Below are 13,260 nucleotides of genomic sequence, written 5' to 3' on the forward strand. Positions count from 1 at the left end.
GAGTGGTGGCAACTGAATCAGAAGTGCGGGTCTCGAAGCACTGTCAGATGGCAGTGCAGCTAGTGAAAAACGGCTGGACTCTCAATCTTGTCAATAGACTGGATGTTTGTTATGAAAAAAGAATCAATGACTCCAAAGGTTGTTGCTGAGCAGCTGAAAGGCTGGAGTTGCAATTACTGAGAGGGTGGGGGGTTGGTAAGATCAGTTCAATTTTGAACAAGTTGTTTGAGATATCTAATACACACAAAATTACTAGCATTTCGCATCTCTGAGAAATTGAGAGGCAAGGCACCCCAAAGCCTCAGGAAAGGATTATGCCCAGGAAAAGGAGAAAGGAACTGCCGGAACCTTTTTGCTTCCCCATCACCGCACGCTTCCCCTCTGTTGCCTATATTGTTTTGTTGGTACTAAAATCTTTCCATGTATTCTTCCCCCTCAAAAACATAAACAGAAGCCATCCTGCACAGCAGTGGAAAGAACAGACGTGAATTAAAAATCAGGCTCTGCCACACTAGCTGGGTGACCTGAAGCAAGTCACAACCCAAGTCTGATCTATAAGATGGGATTATTTCCACCTACCCTACAGGGCTTGCACATCACATCTTGGCAACTCCATAACCAGCTCCTTTTATTTCTCCCCAGAAGACAAGGTCTTATTGTTTAGTTCTGATGTTGTCTTTAAAAGGTGAGGAGGGGAAATCAGCATTGCTGATTCCCAGTGCCAGTTGGCTTCCATCTTTGCCTCCCCTACATCTTTGACTCCTTTACAGGACTCACACACAAACTCCACCCTTTTTCCTTTTATTTCCTTCCTAGTATCCCCTCTTCCTCCCTCCCTTCCTTCCACAAACCCCACACTTTTCTTTCCTTCTGTTCTGATTAGCCATTCTGTTCCAAGACAGGATTCACACCTATAGAACAAACAGCTACAACCCCAAGCCCCAAGTTTCTCATTTATGTTTACTATCCACCTGTCTGGGAAGACTTTGTGGAAAAACAGGAAAAGGACAGAGTACTCTCCAATGAATTTAAAGCATATTTGTGGACAGGAGGCCAAATCATTCAAGCTTTTCCCAACTGTAAAGTTTACTCTCCTCTGAATATATCTGTCTCAGATCTTGAATCAAGTAGGAATGGTACTAAGGCAGAACAAAACAAAAAAGCATAAATCCATGGTAATCTTTTGCCATTATTATGACCGACACAATATTTTAATTGCTTACAAAGTGGTAGAATAAAGAAATGATATAACCTAGTCAAACGTTTCAATTTGTAAAACTAAGCAACAACTATAAAGAATGGAACAGTCTGTTCTCTGCCCATGGGTGGCTGGACACACTCCAGAGAGTTAGGAAATTCACAAACAGCTCAGCCGGTGGAATCAAGCTGAAATTCAAAGTGTAAAACTTCAAAGACTGGGAGAGATGAGCTTGCCTATTGCAATACCTTTAGATGGAACCTCAATCATTCGAGACTCATTAAAACCCTCCAGAGTTGCTTATAAGAGTACCTGATAATCTTTAACTTGATATGTAAACTCTATACTATCTTTTAAAGCATTTGTTCATTATCTATGAATTATCACAATGCCAAACATAAGGCAATTATCTGCCTAAAACTAAAAAGAATTTACACCGTAAAGCTGTACCCAGCACACACCAAGCATATGGGATTGGGATGATACATGTACTTTTAAAACCCAGTTTGCTTTTAAAAACTTGTTTTCACCATTTGACTTTGGAAAGTAGGTATAACTGGCCATACTTATTTAATTTATTTATTAATTTAATTTATTTGGCTGCATTGGGTCTTCGTTGCTGAATGCAGGCTTTCTCTAGTCGCAGCGAGCGGGGGCTACTCTTCCTTGTGGTGCGCGGGCTTCTCACTGCAGTGGCTTCTCTTGTCACGGAGCACAGGCTCTAGGTGCACGGGCTTCAGTAGTTGCGGCACTTGGACTCAGTAGTTGTGGCTCGCAGACTCTAGAGCGCAGGCTCAGTAGTTGTGGCACACGGGCTTAGTTGCTCCACAGCATGTGGGATCTTCCTGGACCAAGGATCAAATCCATGTCCCCTGCATTGGCAGGCGGATTCTTAACCACTGCACCACCATGGAAATCCCGAACCACACGCTTTTTCAACAAAATCTTTGGAACAATGGTTAATAGCAGAAAGCAGAATGCAAACATAACCACAGAAGGTCAGAGATGGAAGAGACCTCTTAAATCTAATCTAAACCTCTATTTTCCAGACTAGAAAACTGCCTGAGTGGTTTTTCAAAGTTATGTCCCGATGGTTAATGCCAACCCCCCAGGGGAATTCCCTGGCAGTCCAGTGGCTAGGACTCCGCCCTTCCATTGCAGGGGGCACGGGTTCAATCCCTGGTCAGGAAACTAAGATCCCACAAGCCGCATGGCACAGACAAAAAAAAGAAAAAAAAAAAGCCCCCCCCCCCCCACACACAAAAGAACCACCCTGATTCTGGCTCAGAGATAAAATGTGTGTAAGTACATTTGAAAAATGATTTTTTTAACTTTCAAAGTTCAATTTTATGGCACAATTTTACAGCGCAAACTCATGCTATTTGACTTTCTGCATTTAGCTGAATGGTTTTGTTCAGTCACAACACTGGCAAACTTGCCTTCATAAACTAAGTGTGCTGACTTCAGTAAATTTTAAGACATAAAAAAATCAATTGAGGGCTTCCCTGGTGGCACAGTGGTTAAGAATCTGCCTGCCAATGCAGGGGACACGGGTTCAAGCCCTGGTCTGGGAAGATCCCACATGCCGCGGAGCAACTAAGCCCGTGCGCCACAACTACTGAGCCTGCGCTCCGCAACGGGAGAGGCCGCGACGGTGAGAGGCCCGCGCACCGCGATGTAGGGCGGCCCCCGCTCGCCGCAACTGGAGAAAGCCCTCGCACAGAAACGAAGACCCAACACAGCCAAAAATAAATATAAATAAATTAAAAAAAAAAAAGACATATACCTTTAAAAAAAAATCAATTAAGTTGCTCGACAGAGTCCTTACCATTTGGTATGAATTCAAAAGATATGATAAACATAAACTATTTATTACCTTTTGTAGTATGAGCAGCACATAGAAAATTAAGAATTTCTTCAACTTGAAGAACTGTATCAGTGTCATAATGGAAACCTTATTTTTATCTTTGGAAAATGATTCAGACTTATATATTAAAAACAATATACTTAAATGAGAGTTCCAAACTGAGGGGATAATCACAATCCACTTGGTTAGCTATATATCCAGTATTATCAGCTAATTCTACTTTACCAGAAAAAAACTGAATTAAAAAAAATGCTGAGATTTAAGGGCACCATTTGAAATAATTTGGTGTTTTATGATATTGGATTCCATTTCCAGACAAATCAGCCTTCTGTTAGCCAAAGGATTTAGGAAGCTACCAACCAGCACAGCACCCAAAATAGTTTAAAACAGTAACAGATACAACTTCTGAGTGTAGTTTTCCATAGCTTAATATTAACAGCACTAATGACATCAAAAAGGTACATTATGGAAAGAAAACACCAGTTTTAATAATTATAAAATATGTACAAAACTTGAAAATTCCCGTAAGATACAATTCAAGTCACAATTGAATTATAAATGTAATTGGATACTTTGATATAATGGAAAAGGCTAGTTGGTTTAAAAAAAGCATGTAAACCATAAAAGATAAAAAGCATTTAAAAATACACAACAAAATTCTAACCAGTAGGTTTAAACTTTGATTTTTAAAAAGTAAACATATATTTACAATCTTCAAATTTCACACATTTGTTACTTTTACATGATCTTTATTACCAGGATAACATGAAATAAAAAGCTCTTAAGCATTTATACACAGAAAAAAATCAATAGGGAGGCTGGTAGGACTCAGTATCCGTAGTAGCTAAAATAGGAAAAGGCCAGGGACTTTATCAATGGAGTCATAAAACAGACTTAACCAAAACTGCAAGCTAGGCAACAAGCAGTTTCACTTCAGAGACTTTATTGCAGGGCCCCAGTTTCCTTATCTGAAAATAAATGATTATAAGTAACAGTTATCTGAAGGGAGAATTCTGGGAGAATTAAACTATCCCCTACAAGACCCAATGAGCGTACTTAGGTATTAAGACCTGATTGCCTAGGGTGTGAAAGTTCACAGCACAGTGTACTCCAGGACCTTCCTTAGAGGTTTAAAAACCTCAAACAAAAGTTCTTAATACAAGAACCAATGTTTAAAGCATAAAATCCTTACTTGGAGTGTTCAGCCCAGTTGATTATCAAAAGCTATTTATAAAATGCTTCAATACTGATGATATTAAAACTACCAAAACTCTGTAATGATCACAAAGATTTGGCCTCCCAGGTTAGAGTCCAAAGTCATTTTGACTCCTGATAACATTGCAGAGATGTCAGTCAGATACTTCTTAACCTAACAATGTGGCATCTGCTATCTATGTTTTCCGTCGATCATAATCTCCAACCATCTTCTTAATGTGTGACAATTTGCTCTTCAACTGCTTGCAATAATTCTTCTTACTTTTGTAATCTGCAGACTAAAAAAGGGGGGGGAAAAAAGGGGGGGGGGGAGAAAAAAGAATCGCGTAAATTGAACAAACTAAAAACGAGTTATGTTTTAGCTGCTGGGAAGGCAGAGGTGAACAACAACAAAAGGGGAGCGTTAGTCATATAGAATTGCAGGGAGTGTTAAATGAAGTAACATGCATAAGGCACCTGGCAGTTATCTCTAACCACATGAGCAGCTGATTCTCTTTTCTCAATCATATCTTCTAACCTGAGTTTTACAAAGGATACACTCATTTCTAATGATTTGTAAAGTCACCAAGAAAATTTATCGGCCTTTTTTTGCTAAAACATGATTTAAAAAAAAAAAAAATCAGTAAAACAAGAAACTGGGTGATATGGATTTACTTAGAATAAAGAAACGGGGTAAATGGGGAGTGAGACAGGAAATTTTACTATGTACGCTTTTAAACTCTTGAATTTAATAAATTCATGATGTTCTGGGAATTCCCTGGTGGTCCAGCGGTTAAGACTCGGCACCTTCACTGCCGTGGGCCCTGGTTTGATCCCTGGTCTGGGAACTAAGATCCCACAAGCCGCGCAGCACAGCCAAAAAAAAAAAATTAATGACTTCTGGAATTTTAAAAATTAATATAAAGTCTTTTAAAAACCAAAAATGTTTTAAGGCAATAAAGACTGATGATGCTGGGAAATTCCCTGGCAGTCCAGTGGGTGGTTGGGACTCTGCTTTTATTGCTGAGGGCCCAGGTTCGATCCCTTGCTGGGGAACTAAGATCCCACAAGCCGCGCTGTGTGGCCAAAGGAGAAAAACAAAAAGAAGACTGATGATGCCAAGTGTTGGCAAGGATATGGAGCAATAGGAATCCACACTGCTTGTTAGGAATGTAAAGTGGCACAAACCAGGGATGCTGTTGACAGTCTCTACCCAAGGCAGGATCCCCACTTGCTCAATGACCTTGCAATTTCATGACTATGTATATACCTAGCAAATGTGTGCCTGTGTGCATACACACTTAAAAACGGACCACTGCTTCATGCCACCATCTGAATGATTCTCACAAACAATACTGAGCAAAAGAAATCACACACAAATTACATACTGTATGATTCCATTTATATAAAGTTCAAAATAGGCAATACTAATACATGATGTTAGAACTTAGGATGGTGGTTACCTCTGGGGTGAGTGTAAAAATTGGATGAGCATACAAGGGGTACTACGAAATGTGTTTCTTTATCAGGATGCCAGGTGCAAAGGTGTGTGGTTGCTCTGTGAAAATTTACCAAGTTGTATACTTACAATCCATGTATTTTTCTGTATGTATACTCCAAACTAAAAAAAAAAAAAATTTTTTTTTTTTTTTTGCATCAGTGCTGGTTGTAGTTGCAAACAACCGAAATGAAGGTTCCAACTTCTTACAGTTTTCATCTTGCAATTATAGGGCCTTTTGTCTATAATCAGTGCATGTGTGACAAAGTATTCAGAGTCATTCTAAAGGTTAAATGAAAAGCACATAATAGATAAGTTCTTCCTAAAAGAATCTTACAATCTGGGATACTTACTCCCTTAACTTGTTTCAGTCTATTGTATTCATCAGCAGCAGCCTATTAATGAGAAACAAAGGAATATGTTTAGTGGGGCATTTTCTCTTTCAAAAATAACACTCCTCATGTTATATTTTGAAGCTAAAAATGTCATCTTATGACAAAAATATAGGGAATTAAAATAACGAAGTCTTAAAGTTCTCAAAACTATTATGGTCAGTAGGAGGGCCTGAGGAATCCAGTGATGGGAAATTTATGACATTAAGATACTTCTCACATTCCACTCACACAGACAGGTAACTATTTGTTCTGTTGCCTCTTACCTCTCCCCATGCCAGTCCACGTGGCACGTAGACCTCAGAGAACTTTTTCATAAAGCACGGCTCTGATCAGGTTACATCCCATTATAAAACTGGTCTAAGCACTCCATTAAATTCTCTACTAATCTAGTCTCCTACCTTTCCAGTCTCAGTGCCCACCATTTGCAATTCTTTAAAAAATTAAGCACATTAATGCTTCCAGATTTCCATCACGTTCCCCTTATAGCTGTACTCATGTACCTCCCCTACTGTCTGGAGAATGTGTACTGGTTACCTCTCAGTGAAGCCTCCTCTAAACTCTCCAGGCCTTCAGCAGACTTTATTCCTTCTCAGAGAAGTTAGTTACAGTACTTTCTATACATAATGTAAATATGGCATTAGTCCCATTGTCAAAGTTGTTTAGGTGTCAGTTTCTCTCTTTGAATATGAGCTCTTTGAGGGTGGAAACATGATTTGTCTCTGTAACCTCAGCACCTCCACATCAAGGACACAGTAACAATGAATAAGCATTGATTGGATAAGAAAGGTTTATGATACCATAGAGAAGCCATAAAAGAAAACAATAAATAAATCAAACTATATACGAAGCAAATACTTTGAAACCGGAAAGCAGATCAACCCAATTAAAAATGGCAAAGGGTATTTCATAAAAGGACTATGAAGTTCCAATAAATACATGATGTGATAAAAAAGTTTAAATACTGCTATCTAAGACACAAGTCAGTAATTTTTCAGACATAAAATGTTAGTGAGATGTGGGTCAGAGGAGCCTCTAGAGCATTACTAGCAGGAATACAGTTGATATAATCTTTCTGGAGGGCACTTTTGCAACAAAAGTTTAAATGTACTAACCTCTGACTCAGCAATTTCACATTCTGGAATTTGTTCTAGCAGATAAGTGGGTAAGTGTGTAAGGATGGAGAGGTTCATCAGTGTATTACTAGTAGGGGCAGAGTGTATGTGTGGCAGTGGGGAGACATACCTAAATGTCTATTCATAGAGGATCACTCAAGTAAATTATGGTACAACCACAAAATTGAAAATTGTGGAGTTATTTTTTTAACACATAAAGATATTTGCTCAGTAAGTAGATCTTTATTATTGACATGAAGTGATAACCACAAATTATCGTTGAATAAAAAAGCAAGATATAAGCAGTGCCAGTAAGTATTTAAAAAGAAAAACCTTCACAATGATGGGGATATCTCAAAGAAACACAGGAGGCAACCGAAAGAGTTCCCAATGGTCCTAGCTAAAACAATTCAAGCAACAAAACTAAGTAGTGTTGGATTATAACCCAAAGTATAAAACAAATATCCATGAGTCTATACTAACATAAATGATTAAATAAATGGGAGGAAGTGACAAATTTCCCATGCAGACGAATTCCATATAATTTGTGTAGGTATACCGCTGCAGTATAATTCCCCAGTCCTTAAGTGTGATCTATGCATAGTGACTTCCTTCTAAAGAGCACAATATGGAGATGGGGGTTAAAAAGTAATGAGTAACTTTACATGGACAAACACTACTCCAGCCAGGTGACCAAGGAAAAAAAAAAAAAAAGAGCCATAAGCTATTATTGAGTAAAAAAGCAGGAAGGATATAAGTAAAACTTATGATTCTTTATCAAAGATTGTGTCTAGGTGCACTTCTGCACAGAGGGGACATTTTAACGACTAATATTTTGGTGACAAAATTTAAGGCAATTTATTTTTCTGTATGTAATTCTGTATTATTTGAAATTTTTACAGAAAGAGTGAACTTTGTTTATAAATAGAAAAACTAATGTGTAGCTATTTTCTTTTAAGCAGGAAGGGATGGATTATGGACGAACCCGAACGAACTTTTTGGCCAACCCAATATGTACACAGACCATTGCTTTGTAGTTCTTAACTACGTTAGTACACTTTTCAATTTGGAAAGACTTTAATCTAAGACTTGATTTCAATTACTCTTCAATGAAATTACAGTTTGATAATTACTAGCAAAATCTGTATCAATATTAGTATAAAGGATAATGTACTCCATAGATTAGAATAAAATTCTATGTAATATATAATTATCAGATTTCAATTTACCATGTACTCTTCACTCTCTTCTCTATAGTCATCCAGTTCTTTATCCAGACGAGAGAGTTCTTTATTGATCTCATCAAGCTCTGCTTGTAAGCTCTTGTATTCCTGCAGGCCAGTGTCAAAATTCCTCTTGTAGAGTTGTCTTTGTTGATCTGAAGTGATAGGTGGATATTCCCTAAAAATTCAGTGAGAAAATGATTACTTATGTATCCTTAGCAGACCTAAGATCCAGTGCTCCTTCCTCAAAGATGATAAGCTGGTGGGATGTGGAGACTGACATTCTCTTGGTTTTGTTTTTGTTGTTGTTGCTTATGGGTAGAGAAAGGTGGGATGCAAATGAGTTTTAAGAATGATTATGCTTTTTACGTTGCTGCTCATGTTTTTTAAAAAAAACCATGCCTACTGATTTTTAGAAATAAGTTGAAAATCATTTATGAAATTTCAGGGTTGTCTTAGGAATTCATTTATTCTGAATACACCACACCACATGAGAATGGATACTTAATGTTAAAAGTGTTAAAACTGGAATTGTGGAACTCAAAGGATATTTGCATCACTTCAGTGGCAGAGCAGCTGACTGGCAGCTGGCTGTTTTCTGCTACCACCTACAGTTTTCAGACTGTTTTGAGCATTTTTTTGGTTGGGGCGGCGGGGGGGGGTGGGGGAGTCTTGTTTCTCCTTAATAGAAATCACTTTGATTGTAAAAGTAGACATTAAAAGGTACATGTATGAAAATGTATGCTCATTGTAAAAATAATCTGGCAATGTGTTAAACTATTAAAAAAACCCTGAAATTCTGTACCACTTGTATCTCTCAATATGCCAGCTGTTCTTTACATATGACAGTGATGCTATGAACCACCCGTAATCCACTGAGGAAATACTCTGAACTGTTTCACAGGACGAAGGAACTTCACAGCAATATGGAATTTTAAATGTCATATCTAAGACAGTCTAAATATCTCCATTTTACAGACAGGAGAAATTAAATGACTTGCTCAGAAGGGAAACAAGAATTCAGAATTTCTAAAAGTTTTCATTTAAATCTTGCATGATACAAGACAGGCAAATATTTTATAGACAGATGACTGAACTAGGCCAAAACTCTTGAGGGGTAAGGGGGAGATGAAATATGAGAGCCACCAGTGAGTACGGCACTTCTAGCTATACTTGCCCCATCCATCCCTCCTAATACCTTGAGAAGCAATGTTTTGATTAACCACACAGCAAATATTTCTGATTTGTGTCCCATTCCTCAGAATACTTGGGCAAAAGAAGGCTACAGGTCATACACGAGTACAGCTGGCAATGATGGACTAGAACAAAACCACTGACACACAAAGTAACTTAACCACGACACTAAATTGTTAACTCCACTGTTTACAAAACTGTTTGCCAAAGTCCTCTGGATTAAACTTTTAAAAGACTCTCTGGTCTCATCGTGAAAGCTTAACTTAAAAGTAAACGCCAAAGGAAAGCCATAGCACTGGTCCGGAATTTTATAATTAGTAAAACAAAGTTCCTCTATACTTGTATTTCATTTATTTGAAAAGCCTTTCTTGGGTGACTATTGGTAAAAGCATACAGTACTGGCGAAGTTTATCAGTCATTTTGTGGAGGTGCGCTGAAAGTGTTTTTAAGACATGTTTTTAAGCCAAAGTGCTATTAAGCCAAACACATTCCCTCCAGGTCAATCTTTATTATAAAGGAGTACTTAGGGAAAAAAAAGTATCAAGAAACTGTCTCCAGCCCTGGTTGGCAAAGAATGAAGTTGTACCACCCACCCCCATTGAGGAGGCGACACCACCAAAACCTGGCTGTACAACCATCAGATGCGCAAGGGGTTCCAGCAAGAGGCGCCCCAGTACCTGATCCAGTCCTCCTCCAGCTCATCGCAGGACTCGCCGCCCGTCGTGTAGTCTGTTTCATAGTGGTCTTGCTCTGATCTCCTCGACTTTCCTGCCCTGCCCTTCGAGGGAGCCCTTTTTGAAAGCGTCTCCAAGTTACCACTGTTGCTGTAATGAGGCTGCCGGAAGTCCTCCACAGGTGAAGTCACTGGCAGCTCCTGAGCCACTTCAGGCACCCTAACAAAACAGGAATCATCTGTCCGTGAGCATTACCAGCCTTTGTCAGAGCACCGAGACCACAGAGGGCAGCAACACGTGGGCCGCATTCACTCAACCAGCCACCTGCCCAGCACTGGGCAGATCCCCAGCTTCCTGCGCTCAACCCAGCACCAGCCCAGCTCCCCTAATACACACGAACAGCTTTAAGGCTCTGATGTAAGGGGAGCTCATTAGTAAACCTTGTACGAAAAATGGATGTAAGATTTCACTTTAGGAAACACGCTGATCTGGAAGAGAATTACTGACCTGACCCGTGCCAGGGACTTACTCCACAAAAGGCTGTTAGGAAAATAACAATCACGACTCTTTTCTACAGGTTCTTCTAGTTCCACGGAATGCTGAGTGGGGAGAGGAATGCACATACATATCTACCTTTAGAGGCTGACTCTCAGAGATAAGCTCTTGGTAATATTAATTTTAGACTCCTCTGTATCAATTCTCTTTTCAAGATACAATGTTGAAAAATGAAAAGTACTGAAAATTTAAACTAAAAAACCTAAAAACAAAAAACCTAAAAAGCTTTATACTGTAATAGATGAAAGAGCTCATTAAGACTTCTTTTTTAAATTGCACTGTTAATCCTGAAGCCCCGTACAATGAATGAAATGGAAGAGTTAACATTACACTTATTTTTCTAACGCCAATTATTTAATATTGCATCAGATTTTTAATTGCATATAATGTTTCTGCCACAAGCAGAAAAACGAAGCCTAACATGGAATAAAAGACCAAGAGCTGTGGCAACTGTAGACTACTTCTGAGTAACAGAAATGCAAAGCTGCGCTTTCCCCTTGTAGCAGAGCTGGAGAAGGGCAAGAGGAGAAACAAGGCACCTGAGACTTTCCAACATCAGCCTTGCTATTCAAGTCAACTATTTAAAAGTCCGAAGAATTTTTCTTTTTATTGCTTTCAACTTACAGAACTGTCATCTTGAGCTTTATCGACGAGGTGGACTGTTTTCTAGGTGATCGAAAACTGCTTGGTTCTAACTGTTGCCAAAGTCTTAGATTTCTAATCACACTTATTAATTTCTTATAGACTCCTAAAGCTTTAGAGGGAGGTGGTGGCTGGGGGGGGCTGGTATTTATTTCTTCTTTCTAAATTTATCCAGGTTAACATGGCTTTGAGTGCTCTGTTAATGCTACTTCTAAAGGAAGGAAAATGTGACTTTCTCTGTGAGTCAATGATTAACGAGTTCCTAGACACTCTGCCAGGTACTATGCTTCTTAGCTTTGAGGTGGCAAATAAAACCTTTAGAATGCAGTGGGTTTGTCTGAAGTGCTGGGGGCCAGAGGGGGAGGATGCTAAAGGGCAAAAGAAATTAGAAAAAAACCCCAAAATATTAAGGCGGCCCTTCTCCCGTAATTTTATATTAGGTATTGATATTATAAATCTTCCCCTTAGAAGTTTTCCATCTCCCCTCTTCCTACACCCTTTCAAACACTAAACAATAACTTGATACAACATGAAAGCTAAAAACGAAATGCTTGGCAAGAAAAGTATATATAAATGTAACAGTTAGGGGATATGTGCACTCTTAGTCACCTTCAAACCTGCTTTTAGAGACAAGTCTGATTAGGTCGAAAATCTGCACAAGCCAGAAGTAACCACCTGTATACTTTCCTCAGTATCTGATTCAGTCCCCTAGGTGCGGAAATCTGCCCTTGTGTAGTTTTTGACTTCCTTCTTTTTTAAACTTGTTTTATTCTCTCTCTCACACACACACACACACACACACACACTCACATGCCTTTGCTGCTCTATCTCACCCCAACAGTGTAGTTATTGGCACTTCCTTCCGCCTCTGTTGTATTGCAACCTCCATGGGAACACGAACTCCGTATTCCCAGGGGCACCTGGCGCAGTACATGGCAGGGGTTCACGGTAATTACTGAACTGAAAAGACATTCACAAGAATCCTCTTTACTGAGGACACCCAGTATCAGGGAGGAGAGAGAAACAAAATGCATGATCACATCAGTGTCATGACTGTCGGAATGACATCCATGATATACATGGTATTTTAAAACTGCCATCATCACTGAGGGGAATATCCAAGCCTTGCCAACCAGAGAACTCCATCTTCCTGGACCCAAAAAGGACCAATCAGAATCTTTCCAATAGATCTGATATGTAAGTTTTGGGAAAGTAAATTCCATTCTCTGAATCTGGTGCTAGAAGATCAAGACAGCCTGGGGAATGGGCATGGCTAGCCTGCTACAAAAGAAGCTGTACTGAGAATAACACCAGCATAGCAACAAGAACCCTGATATCTTCTGAGTCCCTGGATCATGCTGTGCCCGAAGCTAGCACCATCTCTGGGCCTTAGGCGAACCAGTGAATTCCTACAACCTGCGTAAAAGCCCTAACAGATTATCCTACCAGCCTAAATACTACTACCAGACAATGGTCTCATTGGGCACTCTAAGGTGTCAGCCTGCCCTGAAAGCTCTGCATCGCATCAGCACTCCACTTCTTTGATTTACAAAGGTTAATTCACCCAGGGTGTGGAAAAGAGAGTAGGGAGTGTACCTACTATCTCCCAAATTCACTTAAGAGAGGGTGGAGAAGAAACCATCTTCAGCTACATTCTGCTGTCTCCTAATCCAGGATTAATTCTAACTGCCTTAAAATTCTAAGGTTA

The 13,260-nt window shown here is 39.3% G+C and overlaps 2 protein-coding genes across 8 annotated transcripts in view; one reads left to right on the forward strand and one right to left on the reverse strand.

The window, feature by feature from the left end:
* Window positions 1-13,260, forward strand: part of LOC309658531 (survival motor neuron protein) — a 259,347-nt gene that overhangs the window by 116,620 nt on the left and 129,467 nt on the right. The gene's annotated exons all lie outside the window — the stretch shown is intronic.
* The window catches only part of OCLN (occludin), a 47,228-nt gene continuing 35,144 nt past the window's right edge, over window positions 1,177-13,260 (reverse strand). For all 7 annotated transcript variants that reach the window (XM_082457293.1, XM_082457295.1, XM_082457294.1 and 4 more), the window contains 4 exons: window positions 10,359-10,574; window positions 8,494-8,665; window positions 6,111-6,152; window positions 1,177-4,558 (listed from right to left, as the gene is read on the reverse strand). In XM_082457293.1, the coding sequence (XP_082313419.1) occupies window positions 4,457-4,558; window positions 6,111-6,152; window positions 8,494-8,665; window positions 10,359-10,574 (532 nt within the window). In that variant the 3' untranslated portion in view covers window positions 1,177-4,456. The remainder of the gene's footprint in view (window positions 4,559-6,110; window positions 6,153-8,493; window positions 8,666-10,358; window positions 10,575-13,260) is intronic.

Source organism: Balaenoptera physalus (genome assembly GCF_965194825.1).
Source record: "Balaenoptera physalus genome assembly, chromosome: 3".
NCBI lineage: Eukaryota > Metazoa > Chordata > Mammalia > Artiodactyla > Balaenopteridae > Balaenoptera > Balaenoptera physalus.